The 26,118-nt window shown below is 38.7% G+C and overlaps 3 protein-coding genes across 3 annotated transcripts; 1 reads left to right on the top strand and 2 right to left on the bottom strand.

Annotated features, from left to right (window-relative positions):
• Positions 1-11,298: 11,298 nt before the first annotated feature.
• On the bottom strand, positions 11,299-11,766 carry LOC138894357 (uncharacterized). The gene has a single exon (XM_070179051.1). The coding sequence runs from the start codon at positions 11,764-11,766 to the stop codon at positions 11,299-11,301; it is 468 nt and encodes a 155-aa protein (XP_070035152.1).
• Positions 11,767-21,461: 9,695 nt separating this feature from the next.
• Positions 21,462-23,887, bottom strand: LOC104093263 (vicilin-like seed storage protein At2g28490). Its single transcript, XM_070177536.1, has 5 exons — positions 23,504-23,887; positions 23,094-23,278; positions 22,917-22,997; positions 22,435-22,830; positions 21,462-22,148 (listed from the first exon to the last, which is right to left on the bottom strand). Exons 1-5 carry the CDS (start codon positions 23,820-23,822, stop codon positions 21,666-21,668), a joined length of 1,464 nt encoding a protein of 487 aa, XP_070033637.1. The 5' UTR covers positions 23,823-23,887; the 3' UTR covers positions 21,462-21,665.
• Positions 23,888-24,310: 423 nt separating this feature from the next.
• LOC104103531 (adenylate kinase isoenzyme 6 homolog) lies at positions 24,311-25,892 on the top strand. Its single transcript, XM_009611447.4, has 3 exons — positions 24,311-24,623; positions 25,281-25,426; positions 25,517-25,892. Exons 1-3 carry the CDS (start codon positions 24,423-24,425, stop codon positions 25,701-25,703), a joined length of 534 nt encoding a protein of 177 aa, XP_009609742.1. The 5' UTR covers positions 24,311-24,422; the 3' UTR covers positions 25,704-25,892.
• The last annotated feature ends 226 nt before the right edge of the window (positions 25,893-26,118 follow it).

Raw genomic sequence — 26,118 nt, 5'->3', positions numbered from 1 at the left:
TTTAAAGGGAGTGTTGTTCATAGTTGAGTTAGTTTCTCGTTCATTTTGTTATTATTGAGATTCTATACACATTGTGTTTGAGCCGTGGGCTATTTGTTGTGGAAATATTGATATTGTTGGTTCTTTTAGAAAGGTTGTGGCCTATGGGCACCTGTGGTACGAGTAGATATGTCATGTTGTTGTGATGTAGCACATGTAAATTATTGTGTGGATTGGTTATTATTATGCGGAGTATAAGGGTGGTATTTCACCATTATTGTTATGCAGAGTATAAGGGTGGAATTTCACCGTTGTTGTTATGCGGGGCATAAAGGTGGAATCTCACTATTGTTGATTGTGCGGAGTGATAGGGTGGCTATTGTGTATTATCCGGGCGGAGTGATAAGGGTGGCTATTATATGGAGTGATACAGGTGGCTAATGATATTGTTAGGGCGGAGTGATATAGGTGGCTATCGGAGTGATACGAATGGCTATCAAAGAGATAAGGGTGGCAAATGTCAGGGATGATGTGTGATGGCCTGGGGGCATTTTGTTGGTAATATTCGTGTGATGGTGTGTTTTTCCTTGTGTATGTCATACACCTTGCGTGACTTGTTATGTTGCTTCGATGAGCTACTCGACGTCTTTGATATTACTCGTTGACTTGGGTTGTAATAGTACACTCGCACAAGCATACACCGTAGCATGCCACTTATCCTAGTTCAGGAGTATGAAACTTGACATTTGCTGATCATGCCCATGTATTCTTGTATTATCTACTTTCTTGTTGATATCAGGCATGTGACCATGGCGGGCGGATTATGATTGTGAGCCTGTGATCATGCCAGGCGGATTGAGATATTGGCACGTGTATTGTCCATTCGGTTGTGATTTGAAATGTGGGCACAAGGTGCCGTGAACATATGATGGTGGGTTGAGACCCCTGACTTGTGACTATGAGGTGAGGTATCTCGGAGTAATTTCGTTGCGAAACTTGTGCTAGAACGGCTTGACTTAATTGTTAGTTATTATTTTTCTTTCTTTGGTTTCAATGGTACTTTCACAGTGTTCGTATTACTTTACTGTATAAATATTATGTTGATTCTTGTTGCCATTTACTGAATCCTACTTTCATTATTAACTTTATACTTCTATACTGCACCTGTTATTTTGACTAGTAGGTATCTTAACTTGTACCTCGTCACTACTCCATCGAGGTTAGTCTTGATACTTACTGCGTACCGATCATGGTGTATGCATACTACACTTCTGCACATTTTTGTGCAGATATCGGACTCGGGCGGAGTTAGCTTATTGATCACGAGGATTCAAGATAGAACTGCTTGGTCGTCACAGTACCTTGGAGTCCTTTCCTTTAATTATACCGTCAGCTTTTTATTTGAATAGTATTATATTCGAGCTTTGAGATCTTTCCATGTATTCAACTAGAGTTCGTGACTCTGTATTACCTAGCCGTGGGAGGTTGTTATGATTATTGTCGCGTAGGCTTATTTCGCTTTTATTTCGGTATTCATATTAAACTCTATTTCAAATTATCATTGTTAAAACTAGCTTAATCATTGTTAGTAATCGGCTTACCTATTCATAGAGACTAGGTTCTATCACGACGCCTGCGGTGGGATTTTGGGTCCTGACACAACGGCGAAAAACTTATTGTTTTACAACCAACAATGAAGTAATAGAAACATAAATGGCAGCAAGTAGTAAACAAGTAATAAAGAAACAACATAATCAGAACACCGATGAGATGTAAATGAACTCAAATAAGGAAAAATAGATGGCAACTCAAATAATCAAATCGCTCCCAATGCATGGACTTACAACAAAAATTACCCCGAGGCACCACACCTCATAAACTGAAATTCATGGACCACAATTTTTAAATCTTACACATATGGCACCTCGTGCCCACAATAACAATCACCTTCGCACGGCAAAGCCCACGTGCTACCATGTACTTTGCAACCGTGATAAACATTAATTTAGATGAATGAAAGATATATTTAAATACCATAAAACATAATAATAATCTTGAATAAAGTAAGGTGTCAAATGAAATAATGAGTTTATTTTAGAAATCAGTAAAGTAAAATAATATACAATTTGTACGAAACAGAGTATAAGATGGGTTTAGTTTAGAAATCAATAAAATTGAGTAAAAGTATCATTTTAAAACAAAGCAAAACATAAGTTAAATTAATGAATTATATATAGAATTTGTTAAGGAAAAAAAAAAAATTTCAAGTAAGGTAAACATCTAATAGGGTGATAAGTATAATTTGAAAACCCCATTATAGTGAAAGTGCGATAACCATTTAGAATAATAAGGTACCGAGTGAGATAACGAGTTCTATCTTAAGAGGCATATAGAATAAAGCATGTTAATAATTCTTTTATTTAAACCATTATATTACCAACAACTCAACATAATAAGATACAGTGACTCCACGCAAATTAATCTACACTGACAATCAATTCAGCAAGTTATAACGGAGGCATAGATTGGCATGTTAAAGCAACACAACAAATCACGTAGAATACATGACTCACATAAGAAACCACAATCGTTCCAATACCAAGATAACAACGAATAACCAAACACAATCAAAATGCGGATGAATTATTGAAGGAAGAACAATGACCGTTCAAATAAACAAGTTGCTCCAACATGAAATGTACAATAAAAATCACAACCGAGGTACTGCCTCGTATTCACATTTCACAATTTCAATCATAATCATTCCTTATATCACTGCGTGAGCCTTACATTTAGTTTGAAATTAATTTTTTTCGAAATAGCTACACGCGTTTTAGCCCACCTTATCTTACCGTGTGGCTTCAAGTAGTTCCCCTACTAGCAACACGCGTATCAAGCCCACCTTACCTCACCGCATTCTTATCAAACCCTAACCTTATAACGCCGCATGCGTATCAATATCACAACACAATCACAACTCGCACCATAAGTGTCCATATGCCACAACTTACCACAAAGTCAACAACACCAATATTTCCACAAAAATATCCCATGGCTCAATCGCAATGTGTACAAAAATTTCAATAATAACAAAATGAATGAGAATTCTCAATAAGGAAAAGCATCTCAACAATTAACAACTTCGCCTCAATGTGATAACAGCTATTACAACTTCAACACCTATAACTCAACAAGATGATTTTCCACAAAATAACAACTTCAATTAAAAGTGATTCAACAATTAAGAGGTAACAGGACAATAAGGAAGGCAATAACTTCAGCTAAAACATATAAGAGCAAATTAACAAGTAAGAGGTAGAACAAGTGCTAACAATGTCAAATAGAGCATGTAAGAGTAGATTAACAATGAGAGATATGACATGTTATGACAATTCAATTAAAGGCATGGAAAGAGTCTAGATAATCTAAACCGGTCAAGTACCACATATAACCCATGTACCCATTCGTCACCTTGCGTACATGGCTTTCACGTAACACAAATAGCACAATCAACCCAAATCCTAAGGGGTAGTTCTCCCCCCCCCCCCCCCCCATAAGGTTAGGCAAGATACTTACCTCAACTAGGCCAACTCAACCCTCTGAAATAGCTTTTCCCCTAAAATTCGCCTTCACACGGCTGAAATCTCACCAAAAATGAATTAATAACATCAAACAATGCAAGAGGAACCAATTACAATAAATAAAGCTATGATCTTTATATTTTTCCCAAAAAGTCAATGTTGGGCCCACTTTGGATTTCGAATCTAAGCACACCCGAGTGAAGCCCGAACCAATAGCCAAAAATGCCCACTTATTCTGCCTCGTTTCTTATGCCAAATGATCCCAAAACTCACTTTTGATGCCTCCAATATATTCCTCATGAAATTCCACTCAAGTTAGGCTTATGAATCACTCCATTTGACCTTATAATGAAGGAGATATGCGCCATTTGACCTTATAATAAAGGAGATATGTTGGTTTCGATATTTGAAAATAGTGAAGATTTTTAAATACGAATTCAGTTGCAATTTCGTAATTAATCTGAAAAATCTGGCAACCCAATTCTTAGTAAAATGACCATAAATTTCTCATACGATGTCGAAACTTGATGATTTCAGTTGTTATGGTTCCAAAATTACGATACGGATATAATGGTTTAGTCGAAACACGAATCAAAAGCTGTTTGCTCAATTTGGTAACCTTTATGCTCAAATTAACTTCGAAACCGAAATAAATCACTATATAATCCAAACTTATCCAAAACTCATCGGAATTTAACCAAACTTTGTGGACATGTCCAAAATCATCATACAAACTTACTGGAATAATTAAAACCTGATTTCGAGTCCGTTTAACCAAAAGTCAAACCTTTATCAACTCTTCCAACTTAAGCTTCTAAAACGAGAATCATTCTTCCAAATCAATCCCAAACCGCTCGAAAACCAAAACCAACCATACACGCAAGTCATAATACATAATATGAAGCTACTCAAAGTCTCAAACCACTGAATGGAACGCTAAAGCTCAAAACGAACGGTCGGGTCGTTACACTCTCCCCCACTTAAATATACGTTCGTCCTCGAACGTTCCAAGAGTCGTTCCAAAGCCATCAAATCGCCATATAACCTCACCATACACATAACCATGGGTGATCTCATGTCACCCTAATCCATATAAACCGAAAAACACCACCTAAGAGAGGATCCTTACTTCAACCTTAGTCCATAAACCTTAAAACCCAAATCCTCAACATCTGAAACTCATTATATGACCCGATTCTTGAATCTATGCACCATATAACTCTGAACAAACAATATCAATCCATAACCATATCTCAATACATAATCACATGATATACCACATAACTCAAATACTCATAGCAATAACTTCCGATCGGAATAGATGCTCGATAACCAACCCGATACCGGAAACAAACCTCATATCAACTAAAACCTTGTTTTGAACCTTCATACACTGCCAATGATGAAATAAATATATAGAAACTCATAACCACCCATCAGATTAACAAGTCGTGGAGCTCTCTTGCCCGATAAGAACCATAGCCAAAATCTAAGTCGACTAGTGACACAATTCTTGCAAACATACCTTAATCAAATCCGATGGCACTCATTTCAGGCCCAATAACCTCACCTCATCCAGTACAAGCTACTCGACCGACCTGTCACACAAATCCTACTTAGAGTCACATATTATGCAATCCATGCACCAACGAATAATAACTCAGATATACCCAATGATGGAAAGAAAAATGAAAATGAAGAAACCATCCCGCCAGCTCAATAGATACCACCATAAAGCGCAATGATATCAATCCACCACACAAGGGGAAACAAAACACATGAAATAAGCACAAAGGATCATATCCTAGCATAATGCCGCTGCGATGCATGACCCAATCCGACACCGGCCCACATGGAATACGTCAATCCATGATACTCACAATCAATAACCATAAGCATATCAACATCAAAAACACGAAGTGTGTTATCATAACTATGGAGATATGGATATCACTATATACCAGAAACAGGAAGACCATAACCAAGGTACAATCAACCATTCAACACCCCAAGAGCAATCTCGCTCAAATTTGCTACAAAGCCCAAACATAACTGCATCGGTGTGCAGATAACCAACATATAACAACCCATCGCAGCAGAGGAGAGTAACACATGAGACATATCAGAACACGAATGTGATCCACCCTAACCGATAACATACCCCTCCATAATAATTGTGCTGAGTAGATAAATCTGACCCGATTTAGAACACACATCCTTATTAGACCTACTAGTATCCCCCAAATCAATTTACATCCTTCCGAAGTAGGTAGATAGCCTCTAAAAAGCCCACAATAACATATCTATAGTACATACCATCAGTTGTCAACCTCTTAACATACCTTTACCGTTCACAACCATGGAACAATATGCCTCGAGAACCCTCTTAGTCTTCAAATCCCTAGAATACTAGAATCTCAATATCCGATCATAATTAATAACTACACTACTCAAATAACTAACACATTCCTCACATACGGTCAGCCCACGAGAAGTACTTCAATAATTCTTTTGTGCCACAAAGCAAAATTTTGACATCAGCAGTCAATCAACCAGGCGATTACCATTATACCAGTCAGGCATCCGCAAGTCGAAACATAGTGTGCCTTCTAGAGTGCGCACCCTTATTAGGTGGTATCAAATAATGCTAGCATTTTTCTAAACATCTAAAATCGTCCATGTTGTTTAGAACCCATGACCCCATCCAGGCGAAAATCATAACACGTAACACGTTCCTTATATCGGTAGCAGACATCTAGTTCAAGTTGTGGTCGACACTATCAAGAACTCTTCGAGGCCAGTCCGCACGTCACAAAGCCATCAGAACTGAACTTCCCCAACTCAACCAAGTCATGCAAGCCGTCAAACCCAAGAGTATTGCCATAGAATGCCGGTGAAGCATTACCCCACCAAAAGACCAGTTACCTTTGTTGCTATGCTGACCCAACACTACCGAGCTGACCTATTTCTTCTAATCCTCCTCGACTTGTATTCAGGTTAACATATTCCCTTATCGGTACACAATGATCCTAAGTCAAAGCTCGTTGCAGAAGACCCTAACACAAACCACGTCGTCCGAAAACCCATAGACCACTGTATTTCCTCTGGAGCACCCAACAATGCTGCAACCGAGATACCCACTCTGAAGAGACCTTCTGTGAATCTGAAGATGCGTCTCTAACCTCTCTGATACTGGAATGTATATTTAGCAATGATACAAATATACCGCAAGTTACAAACCATCCCATGAAAATCTCAGATCTTAGTCATGTACAATTCCGGGGAATCCCTCAACACTACATATATATCTTACACCCAAGACTAATGTAACACTTGCCCATGTAATCTGATCATCGATAGTAGACTTCCCCACTTAGAACAGAGTCATAGGGCACAACATCCGATGAGCCACATTACCAACCTTCATAAGATCATACAACACCAATCAGATACATGAACCAGTTGTATCCCACACTTGAACAACCGACTATCTACCAACACGTCTGCGTCCTTAGTCTGGACAATACCTTGAGTAAATGATCGAGCATCTATGGCCCCTTCGTAGCCCATCCACGGCATTATAAACCATCAGATCATAACTGATATCGAGCGCGCTACATCATATACGAGTGGATGTAAAGGTATATAAGATATATGCTTCAAGCTGAATCAATGTCGCACGAAAAAGAGTGAAATAAGTGGTTCCTAATAGTTCTGTAGCCTCTCGAAGATAAGTACAGATGTCTCCGTACCGATCCGCAAGACTCTACTAAAATTGCTTATGACTCGTAGCACCTATGAACCTAGAGCTCTGATACCAACTTGTCACGACCCCAATTTCTGACCTTAGGATGTCGCGATGGCACCTAGTCTCTAAGACTAGGTAAGCCTAACACATGCTGATTTAATAATAGAATTGAACTATTTAATCATTTATCATAAACTATTAAATGACATGCATAGCCGCAAGCGGCCAATAGTTATACATTTCTCAAAACCGGTAGTATGGAGTCATAAGCACTACTAAAACACACTAGAATTTCCAAACACAATACTATTTTGAATTACATTTTAAAAGGAAGCATAATGAAGTAAGATAGTGACTCCGAGGCCTACGAACGTCAAGCAAGTATACCTTGAAGTCTCCCGCTGCACAAATGCAACTCTCAACAGCACAATCGGAATACCAGGATCTGCACAAAAATGTGCAGAAGCATAGCATGAGTATGACGAGCGCAAAAAACACACTTAAATTATGCTCACTAATCAAATATAGTATAGTATAATATTGTATCCACATGGATTGGATTTAAATAATAATCTCGTAGTTTCTAGCTTGGTTGCTATCCAAGATGATCAATAATTGAAATTTATATGATTTCTAACTAAAATTAACTAAGAGTCTAAAGCTATTTACTAATGACAATCGAAGCTAGGAATAAGCAAAAAAGTTTATCAATGGGAGAATATAGGTGAGCACAAAACACACACTTAAATATGCTCGCTAGTTGAATATAGTATAATATATTATCGTATCCACATGGATTGGAGTTAAACAATATTACCGTAGTTTGTAGCTAGATTGATATCCAAGATAATTAACAGTTTAGAATTGTGTGATTAAAAACTAAAATAACCGAGACTCTAAAGCTAATTGATGAATAACACTCGAAACAAAAGTAAGCAAGGAAGATATCAACGGGAGAAATAGGAATTGATTGGAAAGGTGCAAGATAAACGTGTGGGATTTAACTCTAGTTAATTCACTTCTAATGTTCAAGTGAGTCTCTCGAATTCACTCAATTATTAGTTCAAACGTTCAGTAGAAACTCCTCTATCGATTAAGTCTCAACCTCACAAGATGAACTAAGTTAAGCTCGGTGAAGATATTTAAGAATTCGTAGTGGATTGGTCTTTAGGAGACCCTATTTCGATTATCCTCCTAACTTGGTTTAATCAACAATTCAACTAGCCTCTTTCGATTACTAAGAAGAATTAATAAATTCAACCAATGAAATATAATGCAAAGATATCACAGTTTATGCCTCTCTCGATTACATGAACAAGCGAATATAGATGCACCGATTAAAAAATCCAAAATGATTCAATACATAAAAACTAGAGTTGTAATCCACAAATAAATATCAATATACCAAATCCATCAAACCCTAAAGAGAACTACTCCATGGATATGGAGTAATTCATCACAAATATGTTTAAAGTAAAAGAAAACATAAAATGATCCAAACTCATGTCTTGAGTGAGGATTGAATTATGAATTCTTTGTTCTTTTACTTTTCCAACTCCTCCTTAGCCTCCTTAGGTCTTAGATGTGTCAAAAGTACAAAAAATAATATTTTTTTCATGTATTTATACAAGTAGGGTCGTGCCCAGACGAACCTTCTCCTGCACGAGATAGGGCAAATACTCTATAAAACTTGCATAGGCACGCCGCATGGGGCGATGCGCCATGCGGGGCATTAGTGGGGATTTCCAGAGAGTTGCTTCTGACGGGCAGTAGGCATTTTACACAGGCACGGCGCACCACGTGCCCCCCACGTGCCGCGCTAGTGTTGTTTTCTCGGAGTCCGGATTTTTCTTGACTTTTTGATACCCGGACGTGGTTTTCGACCCCTGAACGTGATCCCGGCTTAATCCCTTGGGCTTTTACTCAGACTGCAAAGCTCCAAATCACTTGAATTAGCACCATAACATCTACATCACTCGAAATCAATCCTATAATGCCTAAAACACACAATAAGTGCAAAACACTAGCGATTAAAGCTCAAACTCAATTAAAGTACAATAAATTAGAGTGCAATAAGAGACTAAAATACGAGATTATAGCCTGCCATCAACACCCCACACTTAAACCATTGCTCGTCCTTAAGAAATCAAACTGCAGTTCATATACACACGACTTTTTTAAACAACTCTCATAACTCATCACACCAAGAATATTTAAAATAGATTAAGCACAAAAACGTAACATCATAGCCTCAAAATTTGACTCAAAAACACCACGCATTATTTATAACCGGCTCACTTACTCTAACACAGAGGTCAATGACATTACCTTTTCTTCATGAATCAAGTGCTCTCACAAAATACTAGAGAGTAGTTCCATAAACAATAAAATTTAAGAACAATTCAGAACTCAAGATAGAAAGAATTCACTCACTCTCAGAAACAACATTCATATGCGATAAAACATGAACCATAGGCTTGCCCGTAGTGTACTACTCAACTAATTGAGCCCATTCAGTCAAGGATCAAGTAGGACTTTAATTGGTTGTAATACAGGTTGCAGGACGAGTAGGATACATTTAGATATAAGAGTGACTATACCTCCCTAAGCACTTTAATACATACATTTCATTATTCAAACCCCACACTTATGTCAAACCATAACTCCACCTTCACATTAATACAAATTAACTCCTAACTTCTTTAAGCACAATTACATCAATATTTACCACTATCATGGAATATTTTGCACAAACATACCATTAACTTTTTTTTTTCAAATCAAGTGGCTCTTATTTATTTTTTATACAATGCACCTTTGTCCTTATTTCATTAGTTCCACTCAAAAGCTAAACCAACCACCCCGCACTTCAACTTTTACAAAGTTCATAACAATTTTAAGTGCTCACGAGTGGTGAAAGGTTCAAATAAATGATCAATTCAAACAATTGGGTAAGACTTGTAAGGTGGTTACCAAAGAAACATGATTACATGCTCAACGGGGTTAACTAAGATACATAATAATTAGGTGGGTAAAAGCATATAACTGGCTCAAAAAAGAAATGTCTATATCACTTCCAAGAAAATAAAACTATTATTTTTCTTTGCAAACACACGGGGCAAGTTCTAGACATCAAATACAATGCATAGAATACCCGAAACCTCACACACACATGGCACATAACTCAATCAATATTGGAATCATCAAGACACTCTAGTTAAAGCAGTTAAGCAAAGTTAAGATCATATAATTTAAGGTGCTTATGCAAGAGTTAAAAACTGAGCCTAAGTGTCACAACTAAAGTAATCAGTATTCTCTCGGCATAATAAAGTCAAGAGACATTGTCTTCAATTCAAACCATAGCACAAAGTTTCCTACTTCTAAAACTAAAATCTGACAACACCCGGTTAAAAAAAAACCATGGAATAGAACCGCGACACCAAAAAAAACCAAGGAAAAATTATTACACTAACTACAAAAAAAAAAATTATCTTTTTTCTTCGACTTTAATCCCTCAAGAAACCTATCGAATGATATCCATCGTCGGAAAAAATAAAAAATGTTTTAAATTTTTATGCTTTGTTTTCCAATTTTTTCTATCTCTAACTACTAAAACAACAAAAACTAACACATATACATACAACATACAATTATCCCCCTACCCCACACTTTAAGTTGTGGCATGTCCCCATGATACATAATTAAAACACATAAGATAAAGGAAACTTCCCTGAATATCTAGTCGGGGTCTGAGTCGAAGTCGGGCTCCATTCCACACGCCCGAACCAAAGCACATATCCATGCAGACAACTTCTTTTCAGCCTTCTTGGGGTACACCCCACACTTTTGTTTCTCACTCAGTGGAGCCTTCTCTTTTGAAATTTTCACCTTCTACTCAATACTTGCAACTGGCTTCTCCTTTTTCACCCCCGTTTCTATATTCATCTCAAAAGTCACAGTCTCCTCACCCACTCTCAACATGAGTCTTCTCTAGTGTATATCTAAAATCGCCCTGCCCATTGCTAAGAATGATCTTCCTAAGATGAGAGGGACCTCCTTGTTCTCCTCCATATTCACCACTATAAAGTCTACAGGAATGACAAACTTATCTACCCGAACTAAAACATCTTCCACTATCCCCTCGGGTATTAGAGTCGTTTGATCAGCTAGTTGCAAAGATAGTGGTACTGACCCTATCTCTCCAATCTCATTCTCCAACTTCCTATAAATACACAAAGGCATTAGAGTAATTGAGGCACCAGAATCACATAAAGACTTATCAAATTTAATAGTGTCTAAAGAGCAAGGTATAGTAAAATCCTCGGGATCTCCACACTTCTGTGGGAGTTTATTTTGCAAGATTGCACTGTAATGCTCAATAAGCTTCACCACCGAGGTCTCTTCTCTCTTCCTCTTCTTTGTAAGGATCTCCTTCAAGAATTTGGCATAAGCTGTCATTTGTGAAAGCACTTATGTGAATTGCAAATTTATATTAACATTTTCAACCTATCCAAAAATCTCTCAAATTGCTTGTCCAGCTTTTCTCTATAAAGATTTTGGGGAAAAGGTAAAGCAGGGATGTGCTTGCTCTCTTCAGATTCATCCCGTCTTGAATTCTCTTCCTTCTTCTTTTTCTTAGTTTCTTTCTTGCCTTTCTTCTTCTTATCAACTTCATTTTTCAGCTGCTCCCCACTTTCTTTTTCAGGTATCACATCTTTTTGGACCTGGGCGAGCTCTTTCAATACTTGACCACTTCTCAGAGTTACAACATTCACAGTTTCTTTGGGGTTTCTTTCAGTAACAGCTGGTAGAGTACCTGGGATCCTTTCATATAATATAGTTGCAATCTGTCCCACTTGTCTCTCCAGATTTTGAAGACCAGTATCTATTTTCTTGATAGCTGTTCCATGTTCCCTTATAGCTGCACTATGAATTTCCAGCTTCTCATCAGTTTTCTGAATAAAGGACTTTATGAGATCTTCTATGCCAGACTGAATGGGCTATTGAGGCTGAAATTGTTACCTCTATTGATTTTGGTAGACTGGCGCCCCTTGTCCCCGGGTTCTAGGATTATTATGTTGCCATACAATTGTTGTACCTCCAGGTGAACTCCATGAAAAATCGGGGTGTTTCTGACCCCTTGCATTAAAGTTGTAATTCCCCACGGCATTCACTTCCTCAGTTGAGGCTTGACACTTATGAGTAGAGTGTCCTCATCCACATATATCACATGCTGCATGAGTCTCACTCTGTATTGAAGCTAAGGTAAGCTTCCTTATCTCCTTGGCCATCGCATCGAGCTGTACCTGCATAGATGTGCTAGCATCAACTTGGTGAACACCAGTCGGTCTTCTTCTTTCAACACTCTCAGAGGGCCACTGATTTGCATCTTCAGACAATTCATCAAGAATAATGACTATCTCCTCTGGTGTCTTCTTCATCAACGGGTGTAACGACCTAGTCGGTCGTTTTGAGAGTTATAGCCCGTTTCCCTATTTACTATTCATTATATACTTTATAGCTATTATGTGACTTACCAGGGTAGTCAGTTTGGGTCCGGTGAGATTTCAGAATGAAACGAGACACTTAGTTTTGAGGTTGAAAGCTTAAGTTGAAGTGATTTACCAAATGTTGATCTTTGAGTAAACTACTCTAGAATGGAGTTTTGATGGTTCCGTTAGCTCAGTTAGGTGATTTTGGACTTAGGAGCATGTCCGAATTGTGATTTGGAGGTCTGTAGTGGAATTGGGCTTGAAATGGCAAAAGTTAAATTTTTGGAAAGTTTGACCGATTGTGGACTTTTTGATATTGGGGTCTGATTCCGATTCTAGAAGTTGGAGTAGGTCAGTAATGTCAAATATGACTTGTGTACAAAATTTGGAGTCAATCGGACGCGATTTGATAGGTTTTGACATCGTTTGTAAAAATTAAAAGTTCAAAGTTCATTAGGCTTGAATCTCTATGTGATTCGTGTTTTTGATGTTGTTCGAGGTGATTTGAGGGCTCGACTAAGTTCGTATCATGTTTTAGGACTCGTTGGTATGTTTGGTTGAGGTCCTGGGAGCCTCGGGTTGGTTTCGGATGTCTAACGGATTGAAAATGGGACTTAGTGCATTGCTAAAGCTGGAGCTCTTCTGGTGTGATCGCACCTGCGAGGGGTTGGCCGCAGGCGCAATACCGTAGATGCGGCTAGATTTACATAAAAGTGGAGCTGGGCTGGCCTGGACAGGGCGTAGGTGTGAGGGGTTAACCCCATCTGCGAGCCCGCAGGTGCGAGCGAGGCTCGGCAGATGCGGAGTTGAGGGAGAGGCTTGTTTCCGCAGAAGCGGCTCCGCAGGTGCGGAACCTAGAGCGCGGATGCGAGCCTGGGGTATTTAAGTATTTTTTGCAGAAGCGGGGGACTTACCGCAGAAGCGGTTCCGCAAGTGCGGATATTTGGTCGCAGGTTCAAAAAAGCTGGACAGATTATTAAAAACAAGAGTTCACAATTTTAGCTTCATTTCAAACATATCAAGCACGATTTAGGCGATTCTAGAGAGGGTTTTTGAGGATATTCTTGAGGTAAGTTCCATGTGCTCATTTTTAATCAATAATCTTGCTTCCTCATTGATTTTTCCCACCTAGTTGGTGTGTATTTAGGGTGTAAATTATGAATTTGAGGTTAGGGATTTGTAGAGTTGGATTTGGGAATTTGGGTGACGATTTGGTGTCAAATTTTGATAAATTTGGTATGGTTAGACTCGTGGTTGAGTGGGCTTTTGAGTTTTGTGGCTTTTATCAAATTTCAAGACGTGGGCTCGGGGGCCGACTTTTGAGCCGATTTTTGATTTTGATTAATAGCTTAGCATTTTCTTATGGAGTTGATTCCTTTAGCTCGTATTGACTATATCGCGTTGTTTATGGCTAGATTCAAGGCATTCAGAGGCCGTTTTGCTAGGTAAGGGTGTGTTAGAGTAGAGATTTGCTCGGATTGAGGTAAGTAACAGTTCTAAATTTTGTTCTGAGGGTACGAAACCCCGTATTATGTGTCATGCATTTGATTTTGAGGTGACACACATGCTAGGTGATGGGCGTGTAGGCGTGCACTGTAGGAATCGTGACTTGGTCAAATTTCGTGGAACCGTATAGTTGAATAATCTGTCTTTATCTGTACATTCTCCATGTAGTAGAGAAATTGAATCACAAATCATGTTAGAAATCATGTTTAGACGATGTGTTGGCTCTGTAGGGAACCACAAATATCGTGTACATGTTGAATTATCTGCTAAATTGCTGTTTTGTACTTAGTCAAAGTTTTACTTGTTTATTTTATCTCAGTCTCTATTGTTCTTTGTTGACACATTATATCATTTCTCTTGGTGCTAACTTTCATGATCACTTAGAGCCCGAGAGACTAAAAATATTGATGACTGAGTGAGGCCGAGGGCCTCATTGTGAGATATTGATACTATAGCACGTGAGTTGTTCGTGCAGATCCAGATATTATACTATAGCACGTGAGTTGTCGGTGCATCACGTGAGTTGTCCGTGCGGATCCAGATATTATATAATAGCACGTGAGTTGTCCGTGCAGATTATAATGTTTGGGCTGAATAGGTACCTACTGAGTGTCGAGTGCCGAGTGCTGAGTGAATGGGAGGGTTGAGTGACTGTGGCCCTGAGAGGATGCATTTGATTTCATTATTGTTGCATTTAACTGCCAGGTATCACTATCTTGAAATTTCTGAAAGATATTACACTCTGTTTCATTTAACTTGTCATGGAGTAACTGTTTGATCTAATTTATCGAATTTGAGAGCATGCCTACTTTCCTATGATGAAATCACTGTAACTGAACTATAACTTTGAAGCTCGTCACTAATTTTAGTTTTTTATTTAGTCTTGTTACTTACTGAGTTGGTTGTACTCACGCTATATCCTGCACCTTGTGTGCAGACCTAGGTGCTTCCGATCACGGCGGTTGCTGAGTTGTGGACTTCGTATTCTCAGAGACTATCGAGGTAGCTGCTTGGCAGTTCGCAGACCTTGTTTCACCTTCCCTATCTTTCCACTTATTGTATTTAGTTTCATATTATCATAGACGGAGTTGTTTGGACTTTTGATGTATAGATGCTCATGTACTCAGTGACACCTCGATGTTGGGAATTTTCGCGTTGTATCTTGGGTTTCTATCCCGTTTATGAAAACTTTTATTGTTTAAACTTCTTTAATTTGCTTTCTATTAAAAGTTTTGGAAATATTTTTAAATGTCGGCTTGCCTAGTACCACGATAGGCGCCATCACGACATGTTAGGATTTTGAGTCGTGACAAGTTAGTATCAGAGACTAGGTTACATAGGTCTCACGAGTCATGAGCAGGTTTAGTAGTCTTGCGGATCGGTACGGAGACGTCTGTACTTATCTTCGAGAGGTTGAAAAACCCTTAGGAAATTTCACATTCTTGTCGTGCAGACCTGTTAGTTCTGGTAACTAAACTTCTATATTCTATTCTCTCACAGATAGTGAGGACATGTGATATCGGAGATGATGGACAGCCACCGGTACCACCAGGTAGGGCCATGAGAGGCCGAGGTCACGGTAGGAGCAGAGGTGCAGCCCGTACAGCAGAGAGAGCACCACATGCAGATCCACTAGTTGCTCCAGCTCAGGAGCAGGTTCTAGATATAGTTGAGCCAGTGGGGCCAGCTCAGTCACCAGCTGTGCCCATTGTGATTCTTGGCCTTCAGGAGGCTTTGGCCCAGATATTGACGGTTTGCACTGGCCTTGCTCAGGTGGTATCGGCTCAGGCCGCACCAGCCACTTCTCAGGCCGGGGGAGGTACTCATACCCCCGTTGCCCGTACTCCAAAGCAAGAAGTCAGGGACTTTAGACACCGGAGGTACTACCAGCCCAGCCGGTTGCAGCTGCTCAGGCCTCAGTAGTCCCAATTATGGCTGATGATGAGTAGAGGAGACTTGAGAGATTTGGGAGGCTTCTGCCTCCATCACTTAGCGGTGCTGAGTCGGAGGATGCCCAGGGCTTCTTGGATAAGTGCCAGCGGATGCATCGTACAACATGTATTCTGGAGACCAGTGGGGTCTCGTTCACTACTTTTCAGTTTTCTGGGGTTGCCTTCATATGGTGGGAGGGTTATGAGAGACACAGGTCGGTCGGTGCAGCACCACTTACATGGCAGGAGTTCTCTGTTCTCTTCTTGGAGAAGTTCGTACCGTAGTTTCAAAGTGAGGAGCTGCGCAGACAGTTTAATCAGCTTCGGTAGGATGGCATGTCAGTGACCCAGTACGGGATGAGGTTTTTCGAGTTAGCTCACCATGCAGTTTGGTTGGTTCCCACTTATAGGGAGAGGATCATGAGGTTCATTGATGGTATCATGTATCAACTGCGGTTTCTTATGACTAGAGAGAGGGTATCTGGTGCCACTTTTGACGAGCTGGTTGACATTGCTCGGCAAATAGAGATGGTTTGTAGCCAGGATCATGGTGAGAGGGAGGCCAAGAGGCCTCAAGGTTCGGGAGAGTTCGGTGGTGTACCTTCTGGGGGCAGTCCTACCACAATAGGGGTTGTCCTTATAGGCCCGCTCAGACGACTCATCCAGCTCATCGTGGTGCATCAGCTAGCCACGGTTCTTACAGTGCTCACTCAGGCCAGTCTTCATTCAGTGCACTACCAACGCAGAGTTCTCACAATGCCTCATCCGCTCAGATTTCTACAGGTAGTTTATCAGGTTATCAGTAGTAGCAGTTCCGTCAGAGGAGGGGTTGTTTCGAGTGCGGAGACTTTGGTCATATCAAGAGGGATTGCCCTAGGTTGTTGAGTGGGGCTCCACAATAGAGTTTTCGGCCGATGGCACCAGGACCAACAGTTACACTACCCACTCAGCCAGCTCGGGGTGGGGCTCAGTCTAATAGGGGCCGCCCTAGAGGGGGAGGCCGGTCAGGTGGCGGTCAGGTCCTTCTATTAAACTATATCTGTCAGCTCCTATAGGGAATAACTGAGATGGGTGTGGTCAATTGTATATATCTCTGTTACTATTGAAAGTAACTCAAAATGCTTATATTTCTCTGCCTGAATTGTAACTGATAATCTTCACTAATTGGGTACCTCGTACCCGTCTTCGCCTTGCTTCTTTTACTTTGTTAAAACTTGTATCTACCTTTTGATTCCCTCATTGCTTTTTACCATATGGGTGAATAGATATCCATGCCTTAGAGCTCCTTATCAAGAAGCTTACACATCTTAGTACACACATGATTTGCTGAATACCTCATATTTACTCATCATAAGCATGATGCAAAATCGAGTTTCTCTGACCCAACTCTTCCAAAGCCTTATTCAATCTCTTACCAATTGTCTTTCTGGATGTAGGTATCGTTGTATTACGAATAAAGTAGAATTTAGGAGTTGAATTCTTACAACAGAGCTCAACAGAGCTCTACCACACAATCTATAGAGTGAGAAAAAAGAGTGACAGACCTAAATTCTATGTAGCCTCTTGCTTATAAGTATGGTGCACAACACACCCATAAACAAGACTCTACTAGACACGACTTGTAGACTCCCTAGAACAGAATTGCTCTGATACCAAGTTTGTCACGACCCAAATCAGAGGGCCATGAATGGAACCCGATACGTTAATCAATCAAGTACCAACGTAATATATCTTTCTTATCGTACTATCATGGGTAAATGAGCCGGAAAGGCCGTCATGAGATAACCAGAATAAAACATAAGGGAATACTCGATTTACGACGACCCTACATGATATACAAACTTATACATGTAACGTATGGGCCTATAAGGCCAACATGATCATTTGTACACCCAAAACATGGGCCATACAAGTATCAATATACATGAAATCTGTCTAAAAGCCTCTAAGAGTACATAAATGTCATAAAGGTCGGGACAGAGCCCCGCCATACCAATCATTATATGTCCAAAGTATATTGACTAAATAGGCAACTCTGGAATAAGTGGAGTACACCAACACCTTCCGCTAAGCTCATAGCCTACTAGGAGGACCGTCAACTTGTCTACCGGGACCTGCGGGCACGAAAAGAAGCGTCCCTAGGCAAATGGGATGTCAGCACGAATAAACTACCGAGTATATAAGGCAGGAAAGCATAAATAAAAATAGAAATGTAAAGAGAGATAGAGAAGATATAACCTGTTACATCTGAGTGCCTCTGAGGGCGACAAAAATGAAATGCATGATACATACATACATACATATATATATATATATATATATATATATATATATATATATATATATATATATATATATATATAAATTCGATTCTGATTCCTTGTAGTTACGTCCTTGCTTCGGTTGCCCCACCGGAAATCGGGGTGCTCATTAGCCTCGGTTTTACCCGTATACAGACAGTCCCCTCATTTCTCAGAGAGTAGGTGTCACGACCCAAACCGATGGGCCGCGACGGACACTCAATGCCTTACCCAATCAAGTATCAACGTAACATATTTTTCTTATCATACAATCATGGGTAAATGGTCCGGAAGGGACGTCATGATATAACATGAATAAAACATAAGGGAATACTCGACATAGGACGACCCAACATGATATACAAACTTATACATATGACATACATGCCTATATGATCGAAATGATCATCTGTACACTCAAGGCTATACAATCATCCATATACACGATATATGTCTACAAGCTTCCAAGAGTACATAAATGTCATAAAGGCCGGGACAGAGCCCCACTATACCAATGTATACAAGTCCAAAGCATACTGACCAAATAGGCAACTTCGGAGCAAGTGGAGTGTACCAACACCTTCCGATGAGCTGATAGCCTACTAGGAGAACTGTCAACCCGTCTATCGGGACCTGCAGGCATAAAATACAACGTCCCCAAGCAAAAGAGACATTAGTACAAATAAAATTTCGAGTATGTAAGGCATAAAAACAGTATATAAAAGACATGAAAGAAACACGGAGTAAAGAACTCAACCTGTAAGTCTGAATAACTCTGTGAATTATGAAACATTTATAATATATATATATATATATATATATATATATATATATATATATATATATATATATATATATATATACATATACATATATATATGTATACCTTTAAAAACATACGCTTATGTGGGCATCATCATCATTATATCGAACTCGGCCTCGAAGAAGACTCGGTAAAAATGTACCCGGCCATCATAAGCCTCAGTAGAATCGTATCCGGCCACGTGGAGCTCGTTATTACCAAACTGATATGTGGTTTCACAATATGTGTCATACCCGACCGATTATAGCGCGGCTCGATAGAGTAAAATAGATACATATTTATAATACATGTTGGACTCATGGAATCACGTTCTAAACCTGTAGGAGTGACGCAAGGTCGTCGCACCTTCGATTAATATTATGGACATCCATATCATCAATATGAAACTCAATAGGATTCAAGGATCATACATACTTGTTTAGAATAACTTTATAAGGAAAGAACAATATGGACAGTCTTAGTTGCTTTGCGTAGATCAGTTATGAAATAACGTATCGTATATGTTCATTTCACTTTAGATCATGCCAAAAGAAAGAATAAAGTGCCTTAATATACCTTTGCAATCTTCTCTCCAATCGTCAACCAAGTTTAATATGATCTCCTTACGTTTATAATGAGTAAACCTACTTGTCTACATCATATAAGCATTGTAACTCTCATATTTCGAAACCAATATTCTACAAGAAAACGAAAGCACCTCCTATATTTTTACTACATCCCATAAGTTACTAAAAGTCAACAAACAGTCCAAACAACAACCAATAGCTATATGGAACACAATCAACACAATAAGACGTCGAGCGGCAAGCTCGGTTCATGTCTAATAACATTATATTTTTAATCCTTTACCTTTTATTTATATTCAGGAAAATTTTGATAATAACATTACAATGTACTCAGGTTATTATATAAATTTTCCAGCCATAAAACATTGCATGAACACCTCCCAAACAGTCCAACAATCGACAGCATTACTAACAAGCCTTTCGATCGATATCGCACAAGTTCTAGCTTCAACGACTTAGCCGTAAATTGGTTAAACTAAAATACATTTATAATAAGAGGTTACTTACCTTCAAAAATATAAAACAACTTTTAGATTATGTCACCATGAAATATCCTTCTAATGCAGCCACAAGACAAGGAAGCGAAACTAGCAACCAATTCGGGTTTGTCGGCACTAGAATCACTTTGGAAGACTTGAAATCACCTAGGGTTGATATGTAAACCTTGGGAGATTATTTTACAGAATGTAAACCACTTTAAAAAATACTCCACACGAGCTTGAACCACACAAAAATCAGCAACCACAAGAAGAACAAGGAATTTACTAGCGCTACAGGATTCCCGACACTTGATTTGTATTGTTTGCCCTTGGTTTGGGTCTTGGATCATGAGAGAACTTTGAGAGAAAGATTTTAGGTGTCTAGGATCTGAAGAGAGTTAAAACGAATGAGTTAAAATGGGATTTAGGCGTTACATATATATCAAGATATTTTTAACCGCCTAAGTGGATCCAGAGCTGCTTGCGCAGTCTTGCAAAAATACGAATATCTCTCTACTCTGATGTTGTATCGATGAACGGTTTAATGCGTTGGAAACTAGACTGATGGATCTTTGATTTTATATATGTATCATCCCGTAATTACAAGTATATTGGGATAAATGCTCAGCTATATTTGACCTAATAGTTTAGCACATTTATGAATGTAACTTGTGATGACCTTTTCTAACTTTTGTTCCACAACTCGCTTGACTTCAAAACATAACACACGACTATTATACGACTAAAATAACTCATAACATAACCTCTTTATCATGTTGAACACTCTAGTATGACCCCCAAAAGTACATGCTATAACATTCCCAACTTGTCAACTTTCGACGAAATTTATTTTCTTGGATTCATTTAGCTTCTAAGCCTTCCAACCCTCTTTTAATCACCTGCGTCTTGTTATCAGGAACTGAAATCTATAATACTAAAACTCTCAAGATATCAATTCTTTCAGATTATAATCTCAATTATCATGTTGACATATACCAACCATGCACGAGTGCCAAGTGAAACTCTAAATACTTAATGCAGTTCGAGCCATCAATGGAACGTAAAAGAACCAAATCCGTCTTATTCAAAACTCGAAAGGGCATGGCATCTTGTGTCCAAGACGGCCAAGGAAACAAAATTGAACCGAAAGAAACAAAAAAAGACCAAAAAAGAACAAAATAATTCTAAGATTGCCTCCTACCTTTCATGCCAAAACTTGACTAGCCCAACTAGCTAGCATTTCAACTAAACTAAACTAAACTAATCAAAACCCATGATCATGTCATTGCCAAAGCTCCCTATCATCTTTTCAAACTTGACCATTTTCTTCCTCTCTGGTTCTGTTGCCTTGTAATGATGAGGAGAAGCCGGTGACGATGATGGCAAGATGACTTGTTCACTTTGAGCATTGGCAATCCTCTTAAGTCTCTTCTCACTTATACCAAATGCAGCTGCAAATTCTGGCCCTCTCAAGCTCTGCATCAATGAGTTTTTACCCACCAAGAACTGCTGATGGTTTCTCCTTGCTGATGTCGTGAAACCAAAGAACTCAAACGGGCCATTTGTTGAAGCAATTTGGCAGAAGGGGAAGTACCTCGGCACCCAAAAAACGTCCCCTTCTCGTACTCTAGCATTCATGGCTAAAGTCCCATTTGGATACACAATTTGGACTCTGCCAGTCCCTTTAAAAACTATTCCATACTCTATTGCTGTTGGATTAACATGAGGCGCCATCATGGATCCCTACATTAACCAACAAACTCACATAAAACTTGTAAGCTAGAAAAAGAAAACATACTATTACAATACATGGACCATGTCAACTAATGTTTGCTTTCACAATAGGAGATTTGAGATTTTTTTTAATCAAAGTTCACCACTTGCCTTAGGCAAATTTACGATTTTTAAGCCATTGAGTGCGTAGGATCACTGCACCACCATGCTTAATTCCATGACTATAAGTTCCGACTTTTTATAATACATATTTTCATGTATGATCAATGACCTTGAATAAAGAGAGGGTAATTACCGGAGATAGATTGACAAGATAAACGCCATTGCCGGATATCTTTAGAGGAGAATAATTAGACTCATCCAACTTCTTGCTCCATCCAAACTCGTTCTTGAAATCGGCCTTCCTGTTGTAGAGATTATATGCTGATGGAGCTTTATGATTCACTCTCTCGACAACGTCTTCCCTGTTTAACAAAGTAAATAAAAATTTCCTCAATGACCATGTTGATTCCTCTTCTTTTGGGATAGTTTCTTCCTCAAAATTCGCAATCCTCTTCAAGTGAGCTAGTCTCTTGTGGGGTTCTTGGGCCAAGAATTTGGACCAAATGTGTGTGTGATGAGAACCAGATAAATGCACGATTGGCCCGGAAGATTGCCTTGTCAAGAACGTGCTTAGTTCTGCTGCCGAGACCTGCAGTTATACAATATTAATCTTGATTCAGTTTTTTTTTCCACTGACAAATGTAGCAAGCAAAGGTAAATTACTTGAGTACCTACATTAAGAGCAGTTGATAATGTGGAATGGTCGAATCCAGCAATAATGGATGTAGGATAAATTCCACCACCAATGAAGAAAGACTGCGAAATAGTTACATGAGTTACTACAAAATCTTTGGAAAAAAGGAATAGTTACATGAGTTACTACAAAATTTTTGATTAATTGGCTTAGGGTACCTGGAAAGCATGCCATCCCATGGATTCTGAGGTAACATCAATACTGCAAATAATGTGAAGTCTCTGGTTTTCAACTCTATTCTCCAAATAGAAAGCTGATCCAGCAGGAATTGTGTACACATCTCCAGGCTTCAAACTCCTTTCTGCTAATTCATCCCTGTAGATGTGTCCAACTCTTGCTTCCCCTGTATTCAATTCATAGAAAATGAACATTCTGGCTTAGTAAGCAAAGCATACCTAAATACACCAACATTATATATAAAATTGATGTTATTTTAACATATTGTTGCAGGCTTATTTTCCGGGCACTTGTTTTGAAAAAAGAATTGCGTATAGTTATGTTTTATGTGATCTGATAGCGTAAAAAGTTTAAATCACTGTCGAAGGTAAAGTGAAAAAATTAAGTTTACCATGGTGAACAAAGAGGAGAAGATTGGAATCAAGGTACTGAGGGATGAAGAGGCTATTGGGTTCCATAGAGATGAAACCAATATGCATTGGACTATGGAAAGATGTTCCTCTGCGATATCCACCTTTCACCAATTTCATGACCCCTGCTTCAGTTTTCACTACATCATGTAAGTGACGTAGCAAAAACCATTTTTCTCCTTGTGTTCTTTGCTCACTTTCTTCTCCCTCTTCTCTTTCTCTCCAATGCCCACCAACAGAGGACACTACTGCAGAGAAAAGTACCAGCACTAATAGCAGCAGACTCTTTCTCTTTCCCATATTTCAACTCGTAATAAAAAAGCAAGTTTTATTTAATCACTTTTGGTTCACTTGTGTTGTGACTGAGGTGCAGAGTCTGTAACTGTTTTATATTGAGGGAATGGTGAGATTTTAGGGGAGCTGTTGTCAACCGTGCAGGATTTCTAGGCTTTTCTGCTATACTATACATTGAGATCCTGAAAAATATACGGTGAACCAATGAAAAGTTTTACTGGAAGTTTGTATTAAGAAACCAAATGATGTAGCAGCAAAATTGCAAGTTGATGACCACTTCAAAGGACTACTCTAGCGCAAAAAAGAGAAATGATTTGAGTTTTTTTTATGTATATAAACACACTAATTTTAAAAATTTAATAAGCAAACTATTTTGTTCTTACACATTTAATTTTGGTTGAAACAAAGGTTAAAGAGTTGACCTGACTCTGCTCAGTTACTATTATTAATTTATTATTACAAAAAAATTTATTATTAATTTAATATTACAAAAAAAATTTAGTTGTTGATCGGACTAATAGGGGACGCCGGTGCCTTGTCCTACCTTAGACCATTCTAAATTCGGCAGCTGGTTTCGTATACTTTCTGTAAGCACGGTAAACGACTATGGCGCAAAATAGCAGCTGCAGGAATAGACCTAATATACTTATCACCGGAGCTCCGGGCACAGGGAAGACGACTACGGCGTCTGCCCTGGCGGAGGTGACACAACTCCGCCACATCAACGTCGGCGACTTTGCTAATGAGAAAAACCTGAGCAACGGCTGGGATGATACCTTCGATTGCTACTACATCAACGAAGACCTCGTAAGTCTTAAACATTCTTCTTCTCCCAAAAGGAACCAAAACTCTTGACTGGTGAAACTGATCTAATTTTAGGTAATTTCTTAGTTTGAAAATTTTACCCATATTTTTCCTTAATCTAAAAAATTAAATACTGCATACAGATTATATCAGAAGTTGCAGACTTAATGAACACGAACAGTTAAAGCTTGTGTTGTGGTATTAATTTGAATTTTATTTAAGTTGTTCTATTCAAAGCACAACATATTTAGTATAGAAATAAATTGGACCTGAGTTGAGCCTAATGGATATAGTGTATTCATATAGCCAATACCAGCTAATTTGGAACTGAAGTATAGTTGATTGATTAATTGATTTGAACTGAAAATTTTCATTATTAGTCAAAATATGGTTTTGTTAAACAAAATAACATAAGTAATAAAATTAAGCCGCTCATAGCTGCTTTCCTGTCAATTCCTATTTTAAGTTATGTTGACTTGTTTATGCAATCTTGTTCGGCTTTATGGACATGATTTTCTTGTCATATAATCAAGCAATTCTAACAAAATCTGTGCCGAACATTCTTTTCCCTTGCATCACAACTATCCATCGTGAAGATCTGTACAGCAATTGCTTTTCATTTTTTCTTTAGTGGTGCTTTTCTTTCTTGATTTTATTCAGGTATGTGATAAGCTTGAAAACTTGATGGAAGAAGGTGGAAACATCATTGATCATCATGGCTGTGACTTCTTTCCTGAACGTTGTTTTGATCGTGTAGTGGTGCTTCAAACTGACAATTCTGTCTTATATGATCGGTTCATTAAGAGGTATTCTATCAATTGATTCTTACCTTTTTCGTTTGTATACATCTCTAGCATTTCCTTATATAATACAGAATAACTGTTTGACTGTCCCAGAGGTTACTCAGGTCAAAAGCTTTCTGATAATGCTAAATGTGATATCTTTCAAGTTTTGGTGGAGGAGGTAAAAGAGAGCTATCCAGAGGATATTGTGGTCATACTAAGAAGTGATTCTGCAGAGGATATTACCAAAAATGTGGAGACACTGACCACTTGGATTAGTAATTGGAGCCCTGTCTTATGATTAATGTATCTGAAGAGATGTAACATGGCATATTAAGCTACTTAACCGGGATCGAAGTTATGTTCTACGGTTTAACTATTTGGTTGAGGTTTCTTGTTCTCTTTCACATATATATCGGCGGGGATGTACTGAATGGGTTTGCGTTATCCTTTCGTTTAGCAGAAATGCAGGCTTAAATATTATGCCCAATGAGTTCTCTGAGCAGTATTTGCCTTTATACTTTCATGTTACAGTTTCCTAGTGGGAACATGTTAAGCTCAGATGGAACTATTTCTGTTTTCCGTTACTTAACTACAAACTAAAAAGCCAGGTCTTTTGTGTTTTGACGTGAGTTTGAATTTGTTTGCTGTTGCCGTTTCAACTCCTACGATTAAGCAATACCTTTTCACTGACTTAACGAATCCGCCGGAGATTG

The sequence above is a fragment of the Nicotiana tomentosiformis genome, chromosome 6 (assembly GCF_000390325.3).
Source record: "Nicotiana tomentosiformis chromosome 6, ASM39032v3, whole genome shotgun sequence".
Taxonomy (NCBI): domain Eukaryota; kingdom Viridiplantae; phylum Streptophyta; class Magnoliopsida; order Solanales; family Solanaceae; genus Nicotiana; species Nicotiana tomentosiformis.
The sequence above is the reverse complement of the archived record's forward strand: the minus strand, read 5'-3'. Positions and strand labels throughout refer to the sequence as shown.

Excerpts from the sequence above, each read along its gene's own strand:
- LOC104103531 (XM_009611447.4), top strand. The coding sequence starts at position 24,423 with ATGGCGCAAAATAGCAGCTGCAGGAATAGACCTAATATACTTATCACC. Across the intron at positions 24,624-25,280 it reads ACTACATCAACGAAGACCTC|GTATGTGATAAGCTTGAAAA; the intron begins GTAAGTCTTAAA and ends GATTTTATTCAG. Across the intron at positions 25,427-25,516 it reads TATGATCGGTTCATTAAGAG|AGGTTACTCAGGTCAAAAGC; the intron begins GTATTCTATCAA and ends TGACTGTCCCAG.
- LOC104093263 (XM_070177536.1), bottom strand. The coding sequence starts at position 23,822 with ATGGGAAAGAGAAAGAGTCTGCTGCTATTAGTGCTGGTACTTTTCTCT. Across the intron at positions 22,998-23,093 it reads TGGGATGGCATGCTTTCCAG|TCTTTCTTCATTGGTGGTGG; the intron begins GTACCCTAAGCC and ends ACTATTTCGCAG. Across the intron at positions 22,149-22,434 it reads ATCTTGTCAATCTATCTCCG|GGATCCATGATGGCGCCTCA; the intron begins GTAATTACCCTC and ends TGGTTAATGTAG.
- LOC138894357 (XM_070179051.1), bottom strand. The coding sequence starts at position 11,766 with ATGACAGCTTATGCCAAATTCTTGAAGGAGATCCTTACAAAGAAGAGG.